Genomic DNA, 20190 nt, shown 5'->3' with positions numbered 1-20190 from the left:
AGGTCTCGCTGTTGTCAGCAAAGGCGAATGTAAGCTCTGTGATTTCCTGTTCAGAGGCAACGACCATGTTATCGAGTGTAAGTCATGCTGAGCAGGCTGAGCTGCTGGTAATACCTGTTCACGCTACCATGCTGTGTAACGATGGACGGGGACGCACCCGCCTACCCCGCCCACTCAGTGCTCGCCACGTCAATTCAAGGCTCATACGCGCAACTTGCATTGCAGATGTGAGAGATTCGCGGTTTGAAGGATGTGACCTGTATCCTGCACATGTGAAAGCTTCGCCAGCTCGCAGAGGGGCATGTAAGTTCTGGTGAAGGGGAAGGTGGCTCCGCCCCCTCGGCGCTTTCGCGGTTCTGTAATGCACGGCCATCGGACGTGTGATGCTGCCGGTACTGCGGGTGCTCGAGGCGTCTTTGAGTATGATGGCAAGGTTTGGTCAGGGTGCATCCTTCTGAGCCGGAAGGTGCGTTGGACTCAGTCACGCTATTTCAGAAGAGGAAAGGCCTCAGAGCAGGACACGGGTTACGCCTGACCTCGGGAGCAACACCTCAGTGCAGTCTTCACAGTCCGAACTCCGAACCACATCGTCAACGTCGTTCTACAGCTATGGCAGCTTCAATGACAACAATCGAACACAGCCAAGCTAGGAAAGCAACTGTCGATCGATAAGAGAACGCCGTACTTTGCTGCTCGCGTCGACATCTCCAAGCCCCGCGTAAGGCGAGCAATTGCGCAAGGCGTGCAATTGCGCAAGGCGCCCAGCGGCATGGCCATTCAAGCACCAGCCTTGCCATCGCGAGGTACCGCCGGCAGTATTCCAACAATTGCTTGGTAATTAGGGAAGATTTCCGTCAATCAACAAGGATCGCGTGGGTGTCCTGAAGCTTGCGTTGATGCTTATCAAGCTCTATATAGTGTCGCAGCCCCCCGCGAATATCATGCTACACTACGGGCTCGTAGAACGCAAAGATGTTCTCCGCCGCCACTTCGGTGCTGTCTTTGTTACTAGCATACTTTGTCTATATAACGACTTACAGAGTCTTCTTCCACCCGTTACGCAACGTTCCTGGCCCCTTCTTTGCACGCTTCAGTAAACTATGGCTCGCATGGCACGTCCGAAAAGGACAATCGCACGTCCACTTCCCCAAACTACACGCGCGATACGGGCCTATTGTGCGCATAGCACCTGACCAAGTCCTAGTCTGCGACGAAGACGCCATCAAAACTGTTTATGGGGCGGCGACGTCGTTTACGAAGGGAGATTGGTACCGCATAGCTGGCGCACCTGACAAAGGCCGAAAACCTGCCGAGGAAGTTCTCGATATGCTGACAGAAACCAACATGGAGAAGTATCGCAGGCAAAGAAGAGCCATTGGGCCGGCCTACAGCATTGGGGGGTTAGAAAAGCATGAGGGATTACTTGATGCCTACATCGATCAGTTCGCTGGCAGACTGAAAGGGTTTGAAGGGAAAGAGGTAGATCTTGCGGAATGGACCCATATATTCGCCTTGGAGTCTATGAGCCAGTTCACTCTTGGCAAGCGACCAGGTTACACGGAGAAAGGCAGTGACGAAGGGAACGGAGATGCCAGCGATGCGTTATGGCAATGCTTCACTGTGATTGGCATCTTCCCAGGCTTCGTAAAGCTGATGCATGCGATTCCGAAAGTCGGCATGTTGCTGGTCCTACCCGCGTCACTACTCTTGGGTGTTAGACTACCGAAGGTTTGGCCCGTCTTCAGCTTCTCTGCTCCGACGATCATGCAGAGGTTGAAAGCACTGGAAAGTACGAAGGATGTTAAGTTTCCAGGCGATCGTCCAGGTCTCTTCCATGATCAAGGGGAGAGTGTGGGGCCATCGGAGCTACAGGGAGAGGACATTGAAGAGACGGATATGCTCGCTACTTTGATGCGTCTGCATCATGACAAGGAGGCACGTTTCCCTCCTTCATGGGTTCTCTCGATAGCTCTTACCAACTTCGGCGCTGGACACGACACGCTCATGTTCACCCTTTCTTCGGTCATTTACCATACGTACAGGTCGCCAGCCATCCTCACCCGCCTACGTAAAGATATGGAAAGCCAGGGCATCTCAAAGAATACCAAATACTCCGAAATGATCCAGAAGGTACCACTGTTCCTCGCCATTATGAAAGAAAGCATGAGAATTTGGCCTACGCTCGGATGGTACATCCCTCGCCTCGTACCCGCTTCCGGAGCCACACTATGCGATACCTACCTTCCGCCTGGTACTACAGTCGGGACTAATCTCTGGGCTTCACACTTTGCTCCTGAGGTCTTCGCAAATCCCCATGACTTCAATCCGGAGAGATGGCTGTCCGGTGGTAGCGAGGACAAAACGAGAGAGATTGGCAGGATGGACAGTATGTGGATGGGATTCGGGGGTGGAGGTAGAAGCTGTCCTGGGCAACATCTTGCGAGGTTTTTTGTTGTCAAAACACTGGCGCGGTTGGTTATGGAATGTGACGTTGAGATAACGGGAGAGCCGGAGATCGGTGGTTGGTTCCAGTGCACGATGAAAGGCGTTGATATTAGCGTCAAGGAGAGAAAGACGCACTGATAGCAGTGAGGGAGGGAAAGGTGGCGCATACGTCTGTCTGCATATCGGAGTTTTATAGTAGGTGCAGACGGTGCCTTGTCTGGAAATCCTCCCAGGAGGGTACTTGATGTCATTGCGGCGGTCGATGCTCGTTCTTCTATTTGTAAACTGCGATAGTGTTGACGATGAGGCGGGCGGAGCTGAGGTCTGCAACCAAAGGTGCGGCCCGAAGCGTCGGAATGAAGAGTTCCGATGTCGGAACCGCCCGGCGAGCGCATCTCACCTCGACACCCTTTGGCTTCAACACTGAACACCTTGAGGCCCAGATCATCTCTCATTCCCCATCATGTGCATCTGTCTCATCCTGCGAGACCCTTCGCCATTCTCATTACCTGATCTGCCCCGCCGATCGCCGATCGCACTCTATCCTGCTTGATTGTGGCGCCAGTCGTCCAGTAACGCAACAGGAAAACAGCCCCCAATTGTCCTCCATGCAGCGGCACGGCGCGGGGAGTATTAGCAGAATGCTTCGCATTCCTACGACACGAGCTGCATACACTCTACATGTCTGTCAGCATGGAGTATAATCCAGGTAAGGGTTACTCAGATAGCGCAATATTACCCAGTAGATTGCGTCCATCCCAAATTGTAACGGGGCTAACGAGACTCCAGCAAGCCGGGGATCAGATGAGATTGGCGACTTTCCTGACATCATAGTCACATCGCATGATGAGCTCAACACGCCGGGAAGACCACGCATCGATCTTGAACCTTTGTTCTACGATGGCCATCGCCAATATGGAACTAGCCCGGGGAGGGGGGATGCTGCGAGGAAGGTTCTTGAAGATTGGGAAGAGAGATACAAAGCCAACCCAATCTCTCAGGTCGATTTCTTTCGCCCGGAAGAGCTAGACTCAACCTGCGGCGCCTCTTCAAGAGACGAGGACGACAAACTGGAACTTGACGTTGGTGATGAGCTGCGGACGGACCATACGGTGCCCCAAATCGTTGTTCATCAGCCAGATGAATCCAACGCGTCTGCAGGATTCACCGAGAAACCATCGTTGAAGAAAGCACTTCCATTAGGGCAGGAGGCACATTTCGCGCCGGTGAATAATCTCGAGAATACACTGAGGCCCACCATCCGTCTACGGCGACATAGCTTTAGTAATGTCTCCGTACAAGACCTCACCAGGGAGCCGAATTTGAACGCTTATGCGAAGCCAAAGGTCCACCCAACACCACAGCCGTGGAGTCGCATCGACGCGGGTCCGAAAGGTGGATGGAAGATGCGTTCACGGTGTTCGCCTTGGCCAGAGACCGGGCACCTCGTCGATATTGTGGTAGTCTATTTATACAACTCCGGCTTGTGTGACACGTCTACGGACCCCGATCTTGACCTAGACGCTTTCCGACATCAAGCCCAACCTCACGTGGAAAGCCCTAGTGACGCCCCAACGCAGCCGATCCGCCGTGCTAGAACAGATATTGGAAGAATGCATCATCAAGTTTTGCCGACCATTTTCACGAACACCCCAAACCGCGTCCCTTTTGAGAGTGTCAAGCCTCGACCCGTAAGCTGGATACAGGATGAGAACATGTTGCGAAAACGGGTACCCGGCAGCCGGGTTATCACTGTCGGCTTTGACTTGTCTTCGATGCTCTCTACCGTACCTGATTTCGAGGCTGCAGCGCAGCAACTCCATGAGCATCTACGTCAACTGCGAGAACATCGTCCAGCACCAATTGTGTTTCTTGGTCACTCATTCGGCTGCTTGATCATACTGCACGCGCTTGCATCACTTTCATCTGGCCATGCGTTGGCCTCGAATGTCTTAGCCCACACCGCGGGGGTGTTTTTCTTTTCTTGTTCACTTTCCAATCCTGAAAAATGTACTCAATCGTTTGCTAAGATCCATAGAGTGAAGGCTAGCGGAAAGGTTCTCAATGAACTCCTTAGCAGTGCTTCCTTGAGCCAGATGCGCGAGAAGGCTAAGACCAGCTTAGTCTCTTCACGACAAGGGCAACAAGACGCGCCTAGAGGTCTCCCACGTGGGAACCAGAGCTCATCGGGCATCAAGAACATTGCGATCGGGTTTCCAATAACCCAGATTCACGCCCGAGGAGACGATCAAGGGACTGGCCAGGGGTCAATTAGCGAACTCCTAGGCATTTCGACCCGTACCTTGATATTCTCCCGGGATGCTGCAAACGTGCTGAAATTCGCCGCTTCTGACGACCTGGACTTCCTGCGATTGACGATGCTAATGAAGGCCAATGTCCAATTGTTTGGTCTTCTGCGAGCATCTATCGATAACAACCCAAGAGAGGTAGACGCCCTACTCAAAGAAGGTGTCAGCCCCAATCTACGTGACAGGCTGTAAGTACGCAAGTCTTTCTCTACTTCTAGAGATTTCAAGTCGAAGTAGTGCGATCTCTTTTCGTCCTACAAGATGTGTTCTCTGGGTCATATTCGTGTATCAGGTGCACTTCATGAGGTCCATTTTGAGTAATGACTGATCATATCAAAAAGGCACCAAACGCCACTTCAGATCGCCGTACGACTCAATCACGAAAAGCTTGTTCACAGCCTTCTCAATGTCGACGGGCTGGATGTCAACGTGCGTGATAGCCAGCTGAATACGCCACTCCATCACGCAGTCCGCAACGGAAACGAGACGATCATCAGAGCCTTGTTGCACCATGACGCAGACATTGCAGTGGAAAACACACACAAGCGAACACCAAAAGCCCTTGCCGAGAGACATAAGTCTCGTAGGCACATAGCGAAAATGTTGCGCAGTCGCGTGGTGAAAGGACCAGATCATCGTCCCAGTGCCCAGAGGATCGGCAACGGTCGATCACCCACTTCGAAAGAGGGTAAATTAGCCTGCAAGAATTATCAGGTCACGGTCACGGAAGTGTATGTGTCAAAATCTAGCGACAAGCATTGGAGTGTAAACATTTCTGTCGAAGCGCTCTTGTACGGAAGCACCTCTTTGAAAGACATCCTTGAACAGGTGAGGCCTAAAGAGGTTGCCGCGAAAGTACCAGTCTGTACTTGGGTACATGTTCCAGAAAACAATGTAGGTTCACAGCCCATCTGAAATCCTCTTGCATATCGCTGACATATCACAGATGGTTTGGGTCGAGGTATGTAGCGTGCCAACTCCGATTCCTTGCGCTGACCCAGGTCAGGATCTGTTTTCGAAGCTAGGCCTACATCCTGCGATATGGCAGGAAACGAGGAGATCTGTTACAGGATCTTTGCGCAACGTGCGTTACGTGTGTAACTATTCCCACATTTACTGAATGAAACAGCGAGCCATAACACCTCATATCGGAACGAGTGACCATCATTCAATCTTTGTATGCTTCGCATCATAGCTTTTAGAGGAATGGTGCTGACGTGCTTAGATCCCTTTCTTGAGCTATGAAGCCAACATGCGACACGAAAGACGGACGGAATATGTCCATGAGGTCGACCAGGAGCACTCATTGCAAAATTCCACCGATGCGAACATACCGGGACCAGTGACAATGGAAGCGCTGCGCAATATGTCACACAAACTATCGTCAAAAGAACCCGAACTTCTACAAGTACCAGTCAGACACAGTCTGCCCTTAAAACCATCCTCCGACGATTATGACTCCGACTTTTCAGACACCTATGACGCGGACGATCCTGATGATTTGGAAGAAGAAGAAAAGGCATTGGTCACCGCATACCTACATGACCCTCCAGCTCTGCATATCCGACGGTAAGTTGCTACCCATTTTCTTGAGTCTATGTGCTAACGGTGCAGGACGTTGGACCAGTACTACTACCATATGCTTGACAACACGAAAGAGCGCGACATGGACCAGGTAGTGTCTCGATGGGCAAAACACACGAAAGCCGAGGCTCGGCACAATATTCTTATGGTGGATCAACTCTGGCTTTGGTCCACTCATCAGAAATTGTCTCCAAACAAAGCTCAAGACAAATCATCTGAAACTCGGACGAACCGTGAGCAGATGGATATGAACAACGGGAATAAACGGGATGAAGAACCCCAAGACCACTATGTCATATCTTGCTTCCCAAGCAGAACAGGAACCGGCCAGCATGCGCACCGCGTCATGGACGATCTTAGACTACTAGTCTTAGATCCGACGCACCGAAAACGATATCCTATCCGTAAGCCGGAAGATCTCACTTCACGCATCTTGGAGACCTGCTGCAGCGTTTTTGATAGGCTGCTGGATGCGGAGCCGCTTCGCTTTTTCCAGATGTTCGAAGAGAGTGTTGGAACGATAGTAGGTTTTGAGAGTAATGCCCTACTTACTAATGCTGACTTTCGCAGGACGACAAGGAGAGCCGGCTCTTTCGATCCTTTCAACGCGGATCTACACATCTTATGCAGCTCAAAGGAACCAACAAGTACTACGAAGAAAGAAAGAATAAACTTCTCGTCGATCTCCTCGACATCCGCGAGGAAGTGAAGCTCTTGGTTGAGATAAAAGACATCCTCGATGAGATCAACATCATTCTCTCAGTACTAGACATACAACGGACGGTCATCCAGCAGCGACGGAAGGCGGAAGGGTTCACCTTCTTGGGTTCTTCAGCTGCAGAGGATCTCATCAAAGCCGACATAGATGACTTCAAGAAGCTTGAAGGCCACAGCCGCACGATACAAGAGAAGGTATGGCAGATATTGCAAAGAGTGGAACAGAGCTAATTTCCAACAGATCAATACTTTGATGGATCTCAAACAGAAGGCTGCGAATGCCTGGGAAGCACGAGAAGCTCGTGAAACCACAGTTGCAGCGAGTAAACAAGGAAATGTAGGAAATCCCTATGTTGTCTCGTTCTACCCAGCTTACAATGTACAGACGATCTTGGTGTTCACGATTGTGACCATAGTGTTTCTTCCTTTGTCCTTCATGTCTTCCTTTTTTGCGATCGGCATTGCCGCTTTCCCCAAAGACAATATCACTGGAGAGACCAACTGGCCGCTTGGTATTGTTACTGGCCTAGTATGTGAGTAACTTTTCCCCGTTGGCGTTTTTGTTAAGGCTCCTCTCGCTAATGCATCCTCACAGTCGGCATATCTCTCAGCGTTTCCATTCCCCTCATCGTTCTCGCACTGAACATGGAGCACTGCGCAGCGACTTATCGAGAACTACGCGACAACTACTTCGCGCGCATTGGCATGTATCTTATCGCGCTAGCGGTGCCCGTAATACCAGAGAGATTGGCCAACATATTGGGGGAAGAATGGAATGCAAAGCTGCAAAAACGCTATGAGGCGTATACAGAGGATGGGTCACGAGACATCATGTCTAGCTCCACGTTGATGGTTCACAAAGAGCGAGAGGAGACATCGATAAATTAACGTGTAGTAGCGGATCAGATGCAATGAAATCGATGGAGCATGCTTCTATTGTAAGCTTAGCTACAGTGCTGACAGCCAGAGCGATAGCACGTTGCCTCAAAGGACTTACTCTGTATAACAAGAAACCAAACAGGCCTGCAGCCTACATAACGATAAAATCTCACATTTTAGTCAACCCAACGTTTGTGTATGCTCTGAGGTGTTGTTGAAGTCTTCGCAACAACACCCTCAGCCAACTGCCACACCCGGGCGAGCACATCCTCCGCCACCTCGCTTTCAAGCCAAGCGCGCGCCTTTTCAACAACCAACTCCCAAGTTTCCTCCTCATCTTGCATCTTCTTCTCCAGGAACAAGACTACGATCGCAGTAGCCAGAAGCTGTTCGGAGTTCTGCTCGCTGAGTTGAGCGTTAGCTAGGCTAGCGGCGTCGCGGTCGAGCTTCATCTCATCGAACGGAAGCTTATCGATAGCTTCCCATGACCCTTCAAAGGACTGCCGTGAGATGAGGCGCTGGAGGAGGGTGCCAGTCTCTTCCTGTACTTTCTGCCTTTGTGGCGGAGAGGAGGAGGGACCCATGGCCGACCGACTCGACCGTTTCGACGAACCAAACCGACCCCTTGGTTCTAATACTTGCGCGGGAGATGACGTGCGCAGCGCTGACGGTTGGCCAGGATGAGCCATGGGTGCTGCACTGGCTTTCTCGAAACATCCAAAGCCCATGTCTTCGTCTGAGCCGGCGTCATCCATTAGTGTAGTGCCAGCAGGTATCCTTCTAGCTCGGAATTGCCCGCCTTGTCCACCTCCTCCGCCTCGCCCGCCTCGCCCGCCGCCAGTACGGCCAAAGGGACCGCCGCCGTAGCCTCCACGGAACATAGCGAAGGATCCAGACCTCGCCGACGCAGATGCAGGTCCACTGGCAAATCGTGTATCGCCACCATACGAAGTGGTAACCGGTGATCTGTATGATTGGCCATGCTCCAGGACCTCCCAGTCATCGTCATCCGCTAGGTCACTCCGTTTGATTGTCGATTCCAGAGCTTTACGGCGTTTGTCGGCGATTTCGGCCTCGTTAGACTCTACGGCTACAAATGAACAGTACTTGCCGCCGACCTGGAACTCGACTCCAAGACGAACAGCCTCGCGTCTCTGAAGCAACAGATACTGAGAGCTATATTTCTTCTGAAAAAGGACGTCAGTATCACGAACGGTAGCCTCGGATAGCCATCCATGACCCTCTTCGAGCTCCTGTGTTGCTTTGCGGGCAGCAAGCTGGTGAATCATCTCGTCGGCCTCTTTGCGTACTTCTACTGGAATCTCTAGCTCCAACGGGCCTTGGGGTGAGGTGCCCTTGAGAACAACACTCTTTGGTTGCAGGTGTGATGACTCTGGAGACATGAGGAGATAGACACAGGTACGGTTGAACGGAAAGAGGGCTGGTATCTCGTGGGGTGTCTGCAGAAGCGTTGGGCGCTTTAGCTCGGGTAGACCCGCGAAGATGTCCTTTGACTCGCCGTGCTTGGGGTGCTGCTCTTCTAGATCGGGATTGTAGAGCGAGATGGGCTTCGCGTCAGCGTCTGGGGCTTTCGTTTGCTCTTCGTCGTTATCATTGTCCAGGTGAAGGTTAATACGAAGGTTGTCGGCAACAGACTCGACGCTGTCATCTTCGTATTTGACTTCGAGACGGTAATCCTGGATATGAGGGGTGAGTGCACCTTTCAGCATGCGAACAATCTTGCTATCAAGCTTTTCGTTATTTGCAACCATCTGAGCGAAGCCTCTTCCGGCCCTCGCGACGCCTTCAATGAGCGCACTAGACACACCTCCGCCTATGCCTATGGGGAAGACACGGACGTTGCCATTCTTCGTGTTCTTGGAGACGTAGTCGAACAGCTGATCTTGAGCCCAAATATCGCCATCGGTAAGTAGCATGAGCTCGGTAGGAAGTTCGGTGTTGCGAGCTTCGAAACAGGCCTTGACCGCTGTGAGTGTCTCGGTCCCGCCAAAATTGGCCCCGAACACTTCTACGTGTCGAATAGCGTCCTCCAGTGTATCTTGGCCATACAGCTGACTCTCTTTCCAAAGAAACGAGTGACTGCTGCCGAATGAACAGATGTTGAACATGCAGCCGATAGGGATCGACTTCAGGAAGACTTTGAGTGCCGACACCAGCGTGGGGATCTGATCACCCATGCTACCCGATCGATCCGCGATGAAGATGATCTCGGGCTTTTGCGACTTGAGGTTGAACTTCGGTACCAGTGTGGTCATCAATGCTCGCCGGTTGGGGAGCGTTGGGTGGGTCTCCAGGATCGCCTGAGGCACGCCGACGTCTTTTGCAACCACCTGTAATACAAAGTCCTTGTCTAGGCCTGTGGTACCTAGGGAAAGCGTGGCTGAACCTTGCGAGAGCAAGGCATCTTCATCGATGGTACTTGTTGAGAGCGACCCAAGCGTTACTTCGATGGGATGGGATGGCGAGATGACCTTCTTGATGGGAATACCTTCTGCCATCTTGACATCCACGGTAATGGAGATGCCCTTCGAATCAAGCTCAGCCGATGTGTCCTGGAGCTTTCCAGGATAGGATCCGTAACGGGGAAAGATGGACGCAGGTATGGTAAGACGAATACCATCGACTTCGGCATCGTGCTTCAGCTCTTGGATGTATTTGATGGACACATGCACAGATGCGCCTCCGGGAACGTTGCTGATAGCAGTTGAGAAGACATCCGCCGCCTCATCCAGTCGTTCGAGCAGCGCTGCGGCTTCGCCTCTCACCTTGGCCTTTTCATAAGTCTTCTTGGCTTCGTTCTTCTCCTTGACTAGGCCGTAGATGGTACGCTCGCCGATTTGGCAGAAGAACTCGACAACGCTGACGCCATCGAACAAGGGAAAGGCATAACAGATCTCATTCAATGACTCCTTGGACCGGTTCACGAAGGTCTGCGTCAAGGTAGTGCGGGCGGCCGTGGAGATAATCGTCGTGTGTGCGTCAACCTTGATTTGGGGGAGGTATGTTCGCTCCCGCGTTCCCGGATGGGAGATGTAACAACCGCACACGTGGCGCATCGTTGCTGTTCTTGTTCGAGGTTGGATGAGTTGAAAGGTAAAGTTGTTGGGGTCTCTCAAGAAACAACGCACACGCTCCTAATATACTTGACCAGCCGGCTGCTGCCTGTTACAACCTTGGGTGGGGAATTTCCTACCGCTGAGGTTTGATAGGCCCCCAATGGTCGTGCCAAACTTCGAGCTCATGAGTCACAAACTGCGGGGGGCGTACCATCGAAAGGGTCCGGATTATGGTGTTGAGAGCCCCGTAACTCGTTTTAAGCTGTTCCCGTTGACGAGCCCTTCTCTTTTGGTAAGTACGTTACAGTCAGTACTTGTTTTATTCGACCATTCGAGGTTTTCAAAGCTCGCAGAATGATTCGCATCTCACAATCTGACGGCTACATGCCGCGTAACATCGTTGAGTTGTTAGTTTTTGCTGCGTTGTAGCCTCCACGGCTACCTGGACTAGGTAGTCAGGCATCCTAGATTCTGGGGGCGGCCTGGCGCAACCATCAAGCAACGCGAGATATGGCTGGAACAATGACTCCTATCCAGCGCGCGAAGATGAACGCGATCGCATTTTGTGATGTCGCGCGTGTGTGTTGACGGGGAAGAAAGACGCCGAAGTGTCGCGTCGCCCGATTTCTCAGACACCAATTGTGTCATGACGTCAGGCATCATCGCACACTTTTGAAACCTCGCGTCTGGCCGCAATGATATATACGTCGCCCATTAATTTCTCTGGTGCTGTTTTTCCAGCAATAATACCTCGCCAGCATAAACACGCAAGATGGAAATCCCTGGGTACGACGCGCTGGTGTATTACGCCACACCACCCAACAGCTACATCGGCACCACTATCTTCCTCTCATACATCGTCGCGGCACTTTACGCGACTATCAAGATCAGCTACTCGCTCTACTCTCAATACTCGGCCATATTCGACACTTCTAGCCCGTCAAAGGATGAGAAGCTCAGTGCAGCAAAGGCAGCGCGAGCGCGCCACATCAAGATCTACGCGTTCCTCGCTTCGATCAGCTTCGCGACATTGTCCTACCACATGCTCATGTTCCTGATCACGCACTACCTGGAATGGAGCGGAGATAAGAGCAGGAGCTTCAGTAATGTCAGTGCCGATCAGGTGAAGAGATGGATGTTAGAATCGACTTTATTCCAAGATTTCGCGCAGGATCTGGTTAAAGATGCGCCGAACGCGGTGTGGACGCAAGCTGCGATTCTGGCGACATGGTTTTGGAATATTTATATGGCGCAAAAGGGTAGGTAATGTTCGATATACGCGCGTGAGAGGGTACTGACGCATACATAGCGAGAACGCGCAGATACGACACGTCGATGGTGCGCACGTACATCCTGCTCGGCCAGATCCTACCCATTTCCTTTACAGTTTCACTGTTCCTGATCCAACTCCATCTTTCATCTCCGGATATCGCAGTCGCAAAAGAAGCATCTAAAACCGATGTTACGACCAAACGTCGCAAGCCGATAGCAACGCTGCAAATTCCGAACATTCTTCTCAACGCAGCTCTACTCGCACTTCCAGCTCTACGATCCAACTCAGTCTTCAGTGGTCTACTTCTTGTGACTCGCGCCGTTTTGTTACTTCCTCACTTCTCGGCCATGAGCTTGAGGGACGCAGATATTGTTAAATGTATTACCGTGTCTGGTGGATTTGCGGTTGCAAATGCGGCGATGATGAGAAAGGACCTCACGCCTGGCAGCGTCATGGGATCTTTAGTAAACGGCGGATACGCAGTCAAAGCTCTGGGATGGGATGCAGTATTGGGTCTGATAGTGTATGTTGTGTTGGGGTGGGGCGGAGGGGTCTGAATACACAACCGGCTGCCTTCTAGATATCGATCAAGTGCCGCATTCATGCTAAGAAATACCTTATACAAGCAAAGCCCTACACAGGTTTGTAGACTACATCAAGACAAAAACATGCAAAGTAGGTGAGCTGACGTTGATGTAGGCTCTAGGGTGTTCAGTTTCTTCCTACTTTGACGCGGAAAGGTGAATCATAGGTTCCCAGCTGCATTATGCGGTGCCATGTCCAAGTTTGCTTGGTGCATTGTTACCCCTTCCCTTCTTGTACCAACCCACTCTCGCACCTTCCGATACCAAATGTTGAACCAACGGTGATGTGGCTTCCTCCAGAAGCGGGATGACGTCATCGTATATGAAGTGGACGATAAATCCCACCTTCAGTCCCTCGAGGTGTTTGATATGACGAAGGTACCACAAGGGTTCAAGCTGCTTGGCGTATTGAGCTTGTGTCTTGGTGCCGCAGTCGAATTTAAGCTCGATCTGGATGCGGCGTATATGCTCCTTCGGATCGCAGCTAGTTACAAGAACGTCGTAGTTCAGTATGAACTTGAGCTCGTGCATGCTTGCCACCCGGAGCAGTTTGGTGCGGTATAAAGTCTCTGCTAACTCGATTCGGTAGGTCTCGTCGACGTGTTCGTATACTGCGAAATGCGGGATCTCATCGCCTTTGATGGTACATCTCCTGACATCAAATTCCTTAGGGTTGCTGATAAACTCTGCAAGATTCCAGTCCGCAGGATTGTTGACCATGAGCACCTGATGCTGACGGTTGCTGCACCGGCTCTCGAGGATGTACGTGTAGATGATATCGCGAAGTTCCCGAGGTAACTGGTGCACCATCTTCGAGGTGAGCTCTGAGCACCAGCCTGGGCTGGCGTCGTCACATACGAGTCTCAAGAACCTGTTGTATGTTAGTTCCGTTCTTGATGGATGTGATGACTTGTATCGTACGACTGGAAGAAGACTCCTTTCGGGTACATTCGAAGTTCCACCTCGTTGCGTGGCTTGGTGGCTGCCATCTTCGCTTCTGAAGCTTTTGTACTAGTTCATATCGTTAGGTTCAAATTCATGATGATACCAGCCGCTTCAGTTTCTCCATAATGGAGAAAATGTATGCATGACTGGGATCATCATCGGTGTTGCGCCGTGAAGTCGATATGCTGAGCATACTTTTTGTGCTTGTCGAGTAGAAGTGTTCTGCTTGTTTAGTAGGCTCAATCTCCTTCGTCACGGCAATTGTCAGTAGTCAGAGGTTCTGGTGTGCGGCAAAGGTGGACGAAAGCTCAACGACCGTTTGTTTGACAAAAGTCGTCAAGGGGGGTCAGTGCGTACCGAGCTGGCAGCTGTTTGCATCGTCTAGGCAACTAAGGCTTGAGGCACGTGTCCCTTCCGTGACAACTCTCCAAAGCGAATCGGAGGAGGAGAGTGGATGCCTTTTGTTGAGCACCATATAGAGCGGTCAATCTAATGGCTCAGACCGCCTTGTCGAGGCCGAGTACTGCGCGACATACGTGTAACGACTCGAGCAAACTTTGCTCTTGGATGACAGACATTGCACGTATAGTGCGCTCCAATTCGTGACGATAATGCCTATCATGCGAGCAGTGACTTGAAGGCCTCGCTAATAGCCTTGAACTTGTCAGGTTGCGACAGCGCCCAGTCACGCACCTTGTCAACACCCTCCAGATCCGCCCGCATATGATCACTTGAAGTAGTCCCATTCAACACAACGACTCCTTGGTCCATGACAAGAGCGTAAAGCGCAACGGGCAGTCCGACACCAACAGCTTGAGCCAACGCAGCGACCGGCTCGGATCTGATAAGAGAAGGGTTTCCGGTCAGAGTCCAGAAGGACTGGTACATAATGCTGTGTTCGCGGCAAAAGGCGCGTAACGGTACATCGTAGCGCGTCTGAGGGTAGAAACGATTCTGGACAACGGCGGGCTTGACTGTGGCGTTCTCGTGGATGGCTTGAAGAATGGGAAGAGTGACGTTTGAGATGCCGAGGGAGCGGATCTTGTCGGGCACATACGATTCCAGTAGTTTCCAGGCTTGAAGTGTTTGGTCAATGGTAGGCAGTGGAGAGTGCAAGAGTAAACAGTCAACGTATGAGGCATTATCTGAATCTTTGTATCGCAGATTCTTCAGCGAGGACGCGACGGATGTGTGTATTTGGGTGTCCAGCGGCGCGTCAGGGTCGTAGGGCATGTTGGACAGATCTTGGCCAGCAGGTGTGGTATACTTTGTTTGTAACTGTGACGCATGAGTATCAAGCGATTCGATCTCCACTCGACATACGTATAGCTCGTCCCGTTCAAGTGTGCCCTCAGCGAACGCCTCACGAAGTGCCTCGCCAACCAAAGGTTCCTGGTAATGCCTTGGTTGTGCAGCTGTGTCGACGCGACGAAAGCCTCGGGCTAGAGCTTCCTTGACCAGCCCCTTCGTTTGATCTTTCTTCCAAGCAGTACCATAGATGAACGCAGGTTTGTCATCGTAGAGGCGCGATGCGTGTTGATCCGTCGAAGCAGATGTCATGTTGCGCGCGTTTGATAACAAGTAGCGGGATCTGGAGCAGGCAGCAGTCGAAGTACGAATCGGTATAGGAGCCAGATATCTGAGAATCATATCGTGTGTTACTGAACAAGCTAATGTAATTGTGGTTACATGTCCACGTCGGAAGTGACGATGCAAGGTACCACGACGCTGACTAAGCCAGCAACGGTGACGCTTGCTATCTGACATGAGCCCCACCAATGTTCCGATCGGACCTCCATCATCCCGACCAGAAAGTGCTCGAAGTACCACGCTCAACACCTCATTTCCTCTAGAGACTCACTTTCCTACCCTTGTACTCCAATTCTATTCTCCGGAAGAAATACAAACACAACTGCCACCATGGTCCGACCAGACAAACCCCGCGACCCCATCGCCGGTCCCGAAACACCACAACCACCCTTCCCAATAAAGCTCCGAGGCCCCGTAGTAAAAGGCTTTGGACGCGGAAGCAAAGAGGTACAGATCCAACAACCCTTCCAATCACTATATCAAACTAACAATACCAGCTAGGCATCCCCACCGCCAACATCCCGCTCTCGGGCCTAAGCATAGGCGGCCACGACGCTCTCGAATCCGGCATCTACTACGGCTGGTGCACCCTCGACACAACCACAATCGCCCACTCCACCTCCTCTACCAGCGTCCCCAGCGCCACATCCGACACCTCGATCCCCTCGCAATCCTCCTCCCACGCCGTCCTCGACCTGGAATACTCCTCAGAAACGCCCACGCCCTCCACAATCTACCCCACCGTCCTCTCCATCGGCTACAACCCGTACTACAAGAACAGCCAGCGCAGTATCGAAATCCACATCTTGCACAGCTTCGAGAAGGACTTTTATGGCGCGCAGCTTAGTCTCATGATATTGGGGTTTATACGGCCGGAGTATGATTATGTGAGTAAGGAGGCGTTGGTGGAGGATATTAGGGAGGATATCAGGGTTGCGCAGAGGAGTTTGGGGAGGGAGGGGTATGAGGTTTGGAAGAGGGATGAGTGGTTGAGGGGAGGGGAGGATGTTAAGGTGAATTGGAATCAGGAGGGGCAGAAGGATGGGGTGGGGATTGCGCAGATGATAAATTAGGGGGTGACGGAGGGGGATGGAGAGAGGAGAAGGTCTCTTGATGCGCACAACGAGGGATGTTAGGAATGAACGAAACATTATTATAATACTGTTGTTCTAGCCGTGGAAAGCATTGGTATCGCGCCTTTGGTGGCAGCTCGTCTACTCCGTTTACGCCTCAATGTACGCCCTTGAACACCTGAAGCAAATAACAAGAAGTAGCATACCGAGCACTACCTTCCATGATGCGCACGTCTCGTGAGACGACTCTGGTATCCATGCATATGCGCCAAAATTCTCAACAAACCAGAACCATAAAAGCACTTTTTTGCTGCCGCCATGACATGATCGTAGAAACTCGAAGTCCATCATCCGTATTCAGGCAATCCGTCGTTGGGAATGCAACAAGAGCTGCGTTCTTGTTCATACTTATCCCACTCACTGCAGGCCTTTGTCAAGAACAGGCATGACCTAAAACTCATTAGCACTTGACCCATACATAACTTCAAGATTGAACTTACACTCATACAAACAAGCACAGGCATATCAAACATATCGCGCTTGATATGCCACCAGATCATGCAATCAACCATACCATTCTTCGCGCCGAGCCGTTGCATGGCACTCTCGCCCTCCACCTTGACAAGCGGATCGACCTTGACATCATTACCGGCATTCGCATTCTTCATTTCCTGGATGCGGTCCATGTCTGCCTTGGTCTGGTATCTGAGCATGTTGACGCGTTGAGAAGCGTAGCCGTGGGGGTCCTGGTAGCACAGTTCAGAGAAGTGTTGCAGGAACTCGAGAGCGGATTTGGGATCCATGAGCTCGATGATGTTGACGCTGGGTGTGGTCTCGGAGTCTTGCGCGGTGAGGTTGGGTGTGGTGTTTTGGGTTGAGCCCGTGTCGCTTTCGCTCGTGTCGCGGTTCGTGCCTGTGTTGACGTTGAGATTGGGCTCGTGGCCGAGAAGGACTTGGTCCTTCCAGCCCGTGAGAATGGTAAACTCCTTGTTGATGCCGACAATCTCGCCTGAGCGACGACATATCAAGAAGGGTGTACCGACTTCCGCAAAGTGATCTTGCAGTGTCATAACCTGACGTTGGAGACCCATTTCCTGATGGATCAGGTCGTCTCTGTTCAACTCTTCCCGCACTTGTAGCAATACAGGTCGGTAGTTTTGAAGATACTGTTGTGCCTTAGCAACCCAAGGCCTCGAGTAGTTCTTGTCTATCAGCTGGTAAAGCCTGTGGTAGCCCTTAACGTAGTCGTATGGCTTGGTAACTCCTTGGTAGATGCTCTTGGTATCGCGTTGTCGCTTGCGCACGCCATTAGAGTGTATCGGCTGGAGTGCCGTGGTCGAAGGTCTGTTTTCGTGTTGTGATCGACTAACAACCGGCGAACGCTGCGCATGCGTTCGGTTTGTGTTGGCGAAGAACGCTGCGGTCGCCAGTGGGTTGTCGCCCTCGAAGGTAGACGCATCCGTAGAGGCTGGACTTGCTGTATGGCTCGCAGGCCCATGGCTCGCAGGCCCTTGGCCGATAACGAATGCGTGAGGACCACTGAGGCTGTCGTTCCGAAGGCTGTGGTGATCATGGCCAGCGGTGTTTGGCGTGTGAACGTGCATGCTCCCTTGCCGCGAATGTGCGTCTTGCCACTCGCCTGCTGGAAGTCCGTTCGCATTGTATGCCATAGCGGTTGCCGCGTTGTTCTGGTCCGCGTAAGTTGAGGGCATCTGTGCATTGTACATGTTCACAGCGCCGTTCATGTTCATCATCGCGTTATCGTGAGGTGTGTCCACTGCGCCTGATGACATATGACCTAGCATGCCAAATTCCAGGGCTCCGTAATGGTTTCCGAAATTGAGGCTCGAGATGTCGAAATTGAACAGCGCAGGGTCACTTGGGTCGAATAAAGGTCCAAACTGCTGCAATTGGCCCTGCTGATTTTGAGACATGGGGTTTGGTGCGTTTTGTACTGGGCCGTGGTGTGTCTGGTTGAACGGAGGTGATATTGGCGACTGCTGATTGCTGAAGGCGTGACCGTCTTGAGCCACAGGCATTTGTCCTGGTATCGAATTGGGCGGGTAGAATGCCGCTGGCTGGGCTTGATTGTACATGTTGCTCTGTGGAGAGACCGAGACTGGTTGTGTGTCGTGACTCGGTATCGGTGTTGGGCGGTTGCCGTTCATGTACGGGTAGTGACCGCCTACACCAGGCATGAGCGCTCCGTCTGGCGCATCGTGGAGGTACTTGGCCTTTTTACGCACGCCGTCCATGCAATGATCTTGGAGACCGCGCTTGATACAGCGATTGCATGGTCTCTCGTCACCTAAAAAATGTCAGTCCCGCCATTGAATGCAATGACTCACAACGAACTCACCACATGTCAGATGGGCTCGCTGGCAGGCAAAGCATGCTCTCCGCGCCTTCTTCCTCCGCGGTCTTAGAGGGTCTTTTGCATTGGGCTTTCCATTGGTAGGCTTCTGGCTGGAATCGCCATCGCCAGACTGGCGGTCTGTAGTCTGTTCAGCAGCCATGTCGTCGTCCAAGTCGCTCCTGTACTCGGGCGAAGGAGAGGCATCTTGGGCGTCTGGGGTGGTCATGATATCCCCTCTACTGGCGCAGGCACTCGGCCAAGCACGGACGGTCGCTGCGGTGGACGGAGGCGCTGGGGAGAGAGCCTAGTGCTGCGTGTAGCCGTCAATGGTGATCTTGGGGTGTTCCCAGCAAAACGGTTCAGCCAATGTGTCTGGGGTGCACGGCTTGAGGCGTTCCAGCTGCGTGTTTTAGAGTGCGATCACGCGTGCGCTGGCTGCTTGAACGGGCGCTGCCGTGGCACTCTGACAGGTCCAATGACGAGCTATGCAGGGGACCCAGAGAGTGAAGGGCTCTCAATCCGGCGGACAGGTATGGGACAGTGCTATTGTGGTACGGGGCCGGGGTCCATGTAATCGAGGGAGCATTCCAGGAGCACACAGAACCATGTTTGATAGCGAGATGCTACCGAGACGCGCTGCCCATGCTGCTGGGAGTCGAGTGTGGTTCTACAAGCGGTGCCGGGGTTCGTACAGTGAGCCCGCGGGAGGTGAGAGCAGCAGCGTGGCAGTCACGGGTGCGGCGTCGCGTCGAGCGCGGAAGGCGCGACACGATAGGGCAGTGGGGTGATACAGCGCGTGCAGTCACGGTCAGCGCTGGGGCAGGTGCGATGGGCGATAGCGATGTCGATGGCGATGGGCGATGGGAGATGATCGTCTGGGGAGGCCGGCTACGAGTCGCGACGGAGCGCGCGGTCGAGGCGATGGAGGCGCTGCTGGGCTTGACGAGCGGCCAGGGCACTTGCAGCGCTGTGTGCAGTTGAGAGTGGGCTCGCGGCGTCGGGCGCTGGTCGTGTGCGGTATATTGAAGCTCGCTGCAAGATGCGCGCAGATGCGATTCCCCGCAATTGGCTGTTCGAGGTTTGCTGGAAGGTGCAGCCCACGCAGCTGCCTCGGTCCCTGTCGACCGGTAAGCCGCTTGCTTGGCCGGCCGCTAGCCCGCAGTCACGCACTTCTGCTTCACTATTTGACGTCGCTAGCACTCCAGCCACTCTGGGGCTGCCGTCTGCCACATGATCGTCGTCAATACATAGGTGGATCGCGGTCAGTCCATCTTTGCAGATTGGGCACCCTGCTGCAGACGGCCCTGCCCAGTCACTCGCAATTCCCACCGCGACACCTCATGCCACACAGCGCATCC

General features: G+C 52.5%; 8 protein-coding genes across 8 annotated transcripts; 4 read left to right on the top strand and 4 right to left on the bottom strand.

The window, feature by feature from the left end:
- Positions 1–972: 972 nt before the first annotated feature.
- Positions 973–4946, top strand: J4E86_006084 (uncharacterized protein; the record flags this gene model as incomplete). The annotated part of the gene is made up of 4 exons (XM_051446615.1): positions 973–998; positions 1041–2386; positions 3235–3811; positions 4484–4946. 4 exons carry the CDS (start codon positions 973–975, stop codon positions 4944–4946), a joined length of 2412 nt encoding a protein of 803 aa, XP_051302190.1.
- Positions 4947–6006: 1060 nt separating this feature from the next.
- Positions 6007–7943, top strand: J4E86_006083 (uncharacterized protein; the record flags this gene model as incomplete). Its single annotated transcript, XM_051446614.1, has 5 exons — positions 6007–6323; positions 6369–6861; positions 6909–7250; positions 7297–7588; positions 7651–7943. 5 exons carry the CDS (start codon positions 6007–6009, stop codon positions 7941–7943), a joined length of 1737 nt encoding a protein of 578 aa, XP_051302189.1.
- A 167-nt stretch (positions 7944–8110) lies between these two features.
- Positions 8111–11011, bottom strand: J4E86_006082 (uncharacterized protein; the record flags this gene model as incomplete). The annotated part of the gene is made up of 1 exon (XM_051446613.1): positions 8111–11011. The coding sequence occupies one exon, from the start codon at positions 11009–11011 to the stop codon at positions 8111–8113; it is 2901 nt and encodes a 966-aa protein (XP_051302188.1).
- A 772-nt stretch (positions 11012–11783) lies between these two features.
- J4E86_006081 (uncharacterized protein) lies at positions 11784–12841 on the top strand (the record flags this gene model as incomplete). Its single annotated transcript, XM_051446612.1, has 2 exons — positions 11784–12270; positions 12321–12841. The coding sequence occupies 2 exons, from the start codon at positions 11784–11786 to the stop codon at positions 12839–12841; spliced, it is 1008 nt and encodes a 335-aa protein (XP_051302187.1).
- Positions 12842–13048: 207 nt separating this feature from the next.
- Positions 13049–13857, bottom strand: J4E86_006080 (uncharacterized protein; the record flags this gene model as incomplete). The annotated part of the gene is made up of 2 exons (XM_051446611.1): positions 13049–13739; positions 13790–13857. 2 exons carry the CDS (start codon positions 13855–13857, stop codon positions 13049–13051), a joined length of 759 nt encoding a protein of 252 aa, XP_051302186.1.
- Positions 13858–14431: 574 nt separating this feature from the next.
- Positions 14432–15373, bottom strand: J4E86_006079 (uncharacterized protein; the record flags this gene model as incomplete). The annotated part of the gene is made up of 2 exons (XM_051446610.1): positions 14432–15091; positions 15137–15373. 2 exons carry the CDS (start codon positions 15371–15373, stop codon positions 14432–14434), a joined length of 897 nt encoding a protein of 298 aa, XP_051302185.1.
- Positions 15374–15733: 360 nt separating this feature from the next.
- J4E86_006078 (uncharacterized protein) lies at positions 15734–16476 on the top strand (the record flags this gene model as incomplete). Its single annotated transcript, XM_051446609.1, has 2 exons — positions 15734–15850; positions 15901–16476. 2 exons carry the CDS (start codon positions 15734–15736, stop codon positions 16474–16476), a joined length of 693 nt encoding a protein of 230 aa, XP_051302184.1.
- Positions 16477–16893: 417 nt separating this feature from the next.
- On the bottom strand, positions 16894–19058 carry J4E86_006077 (uncharacterized protein; the record flags this gene model as incomplete). The annotated part of the gene is made up of 3 exons (XM_051446608.1): positions 16894–16926; positions 16977–18784; positions 18836–19058. 3 exons carry the CDS (start codon positions 19056–19058, stop codon positions 16894–16896), a joined length of 2064 nt encoding a protein of 687 aa, XP_051302183.1.
- Between the last annotated feature and the right edge of the window lie 1132 nt (positions 19059–20190).

This window comes from Alternaria arbusti (genome assembly GCF_024043155.1).
Source record: "Alternaria arbusti strain BMP 1465 chromosome Unknown scaffold_7, whole genome shotgun sequence".
Classification (NCBI taxonomy): Eukaryota; Fungi; Ascomycota; class Dothideomycetes; order Pleosporales; family Pleosporaceae; genus Alternaria; species Alternaria arbusti.
Note: the sequence above shows the minus strand (reverse complement) of the source record. Positions and strands in the feature narration are given on the sequence as shown.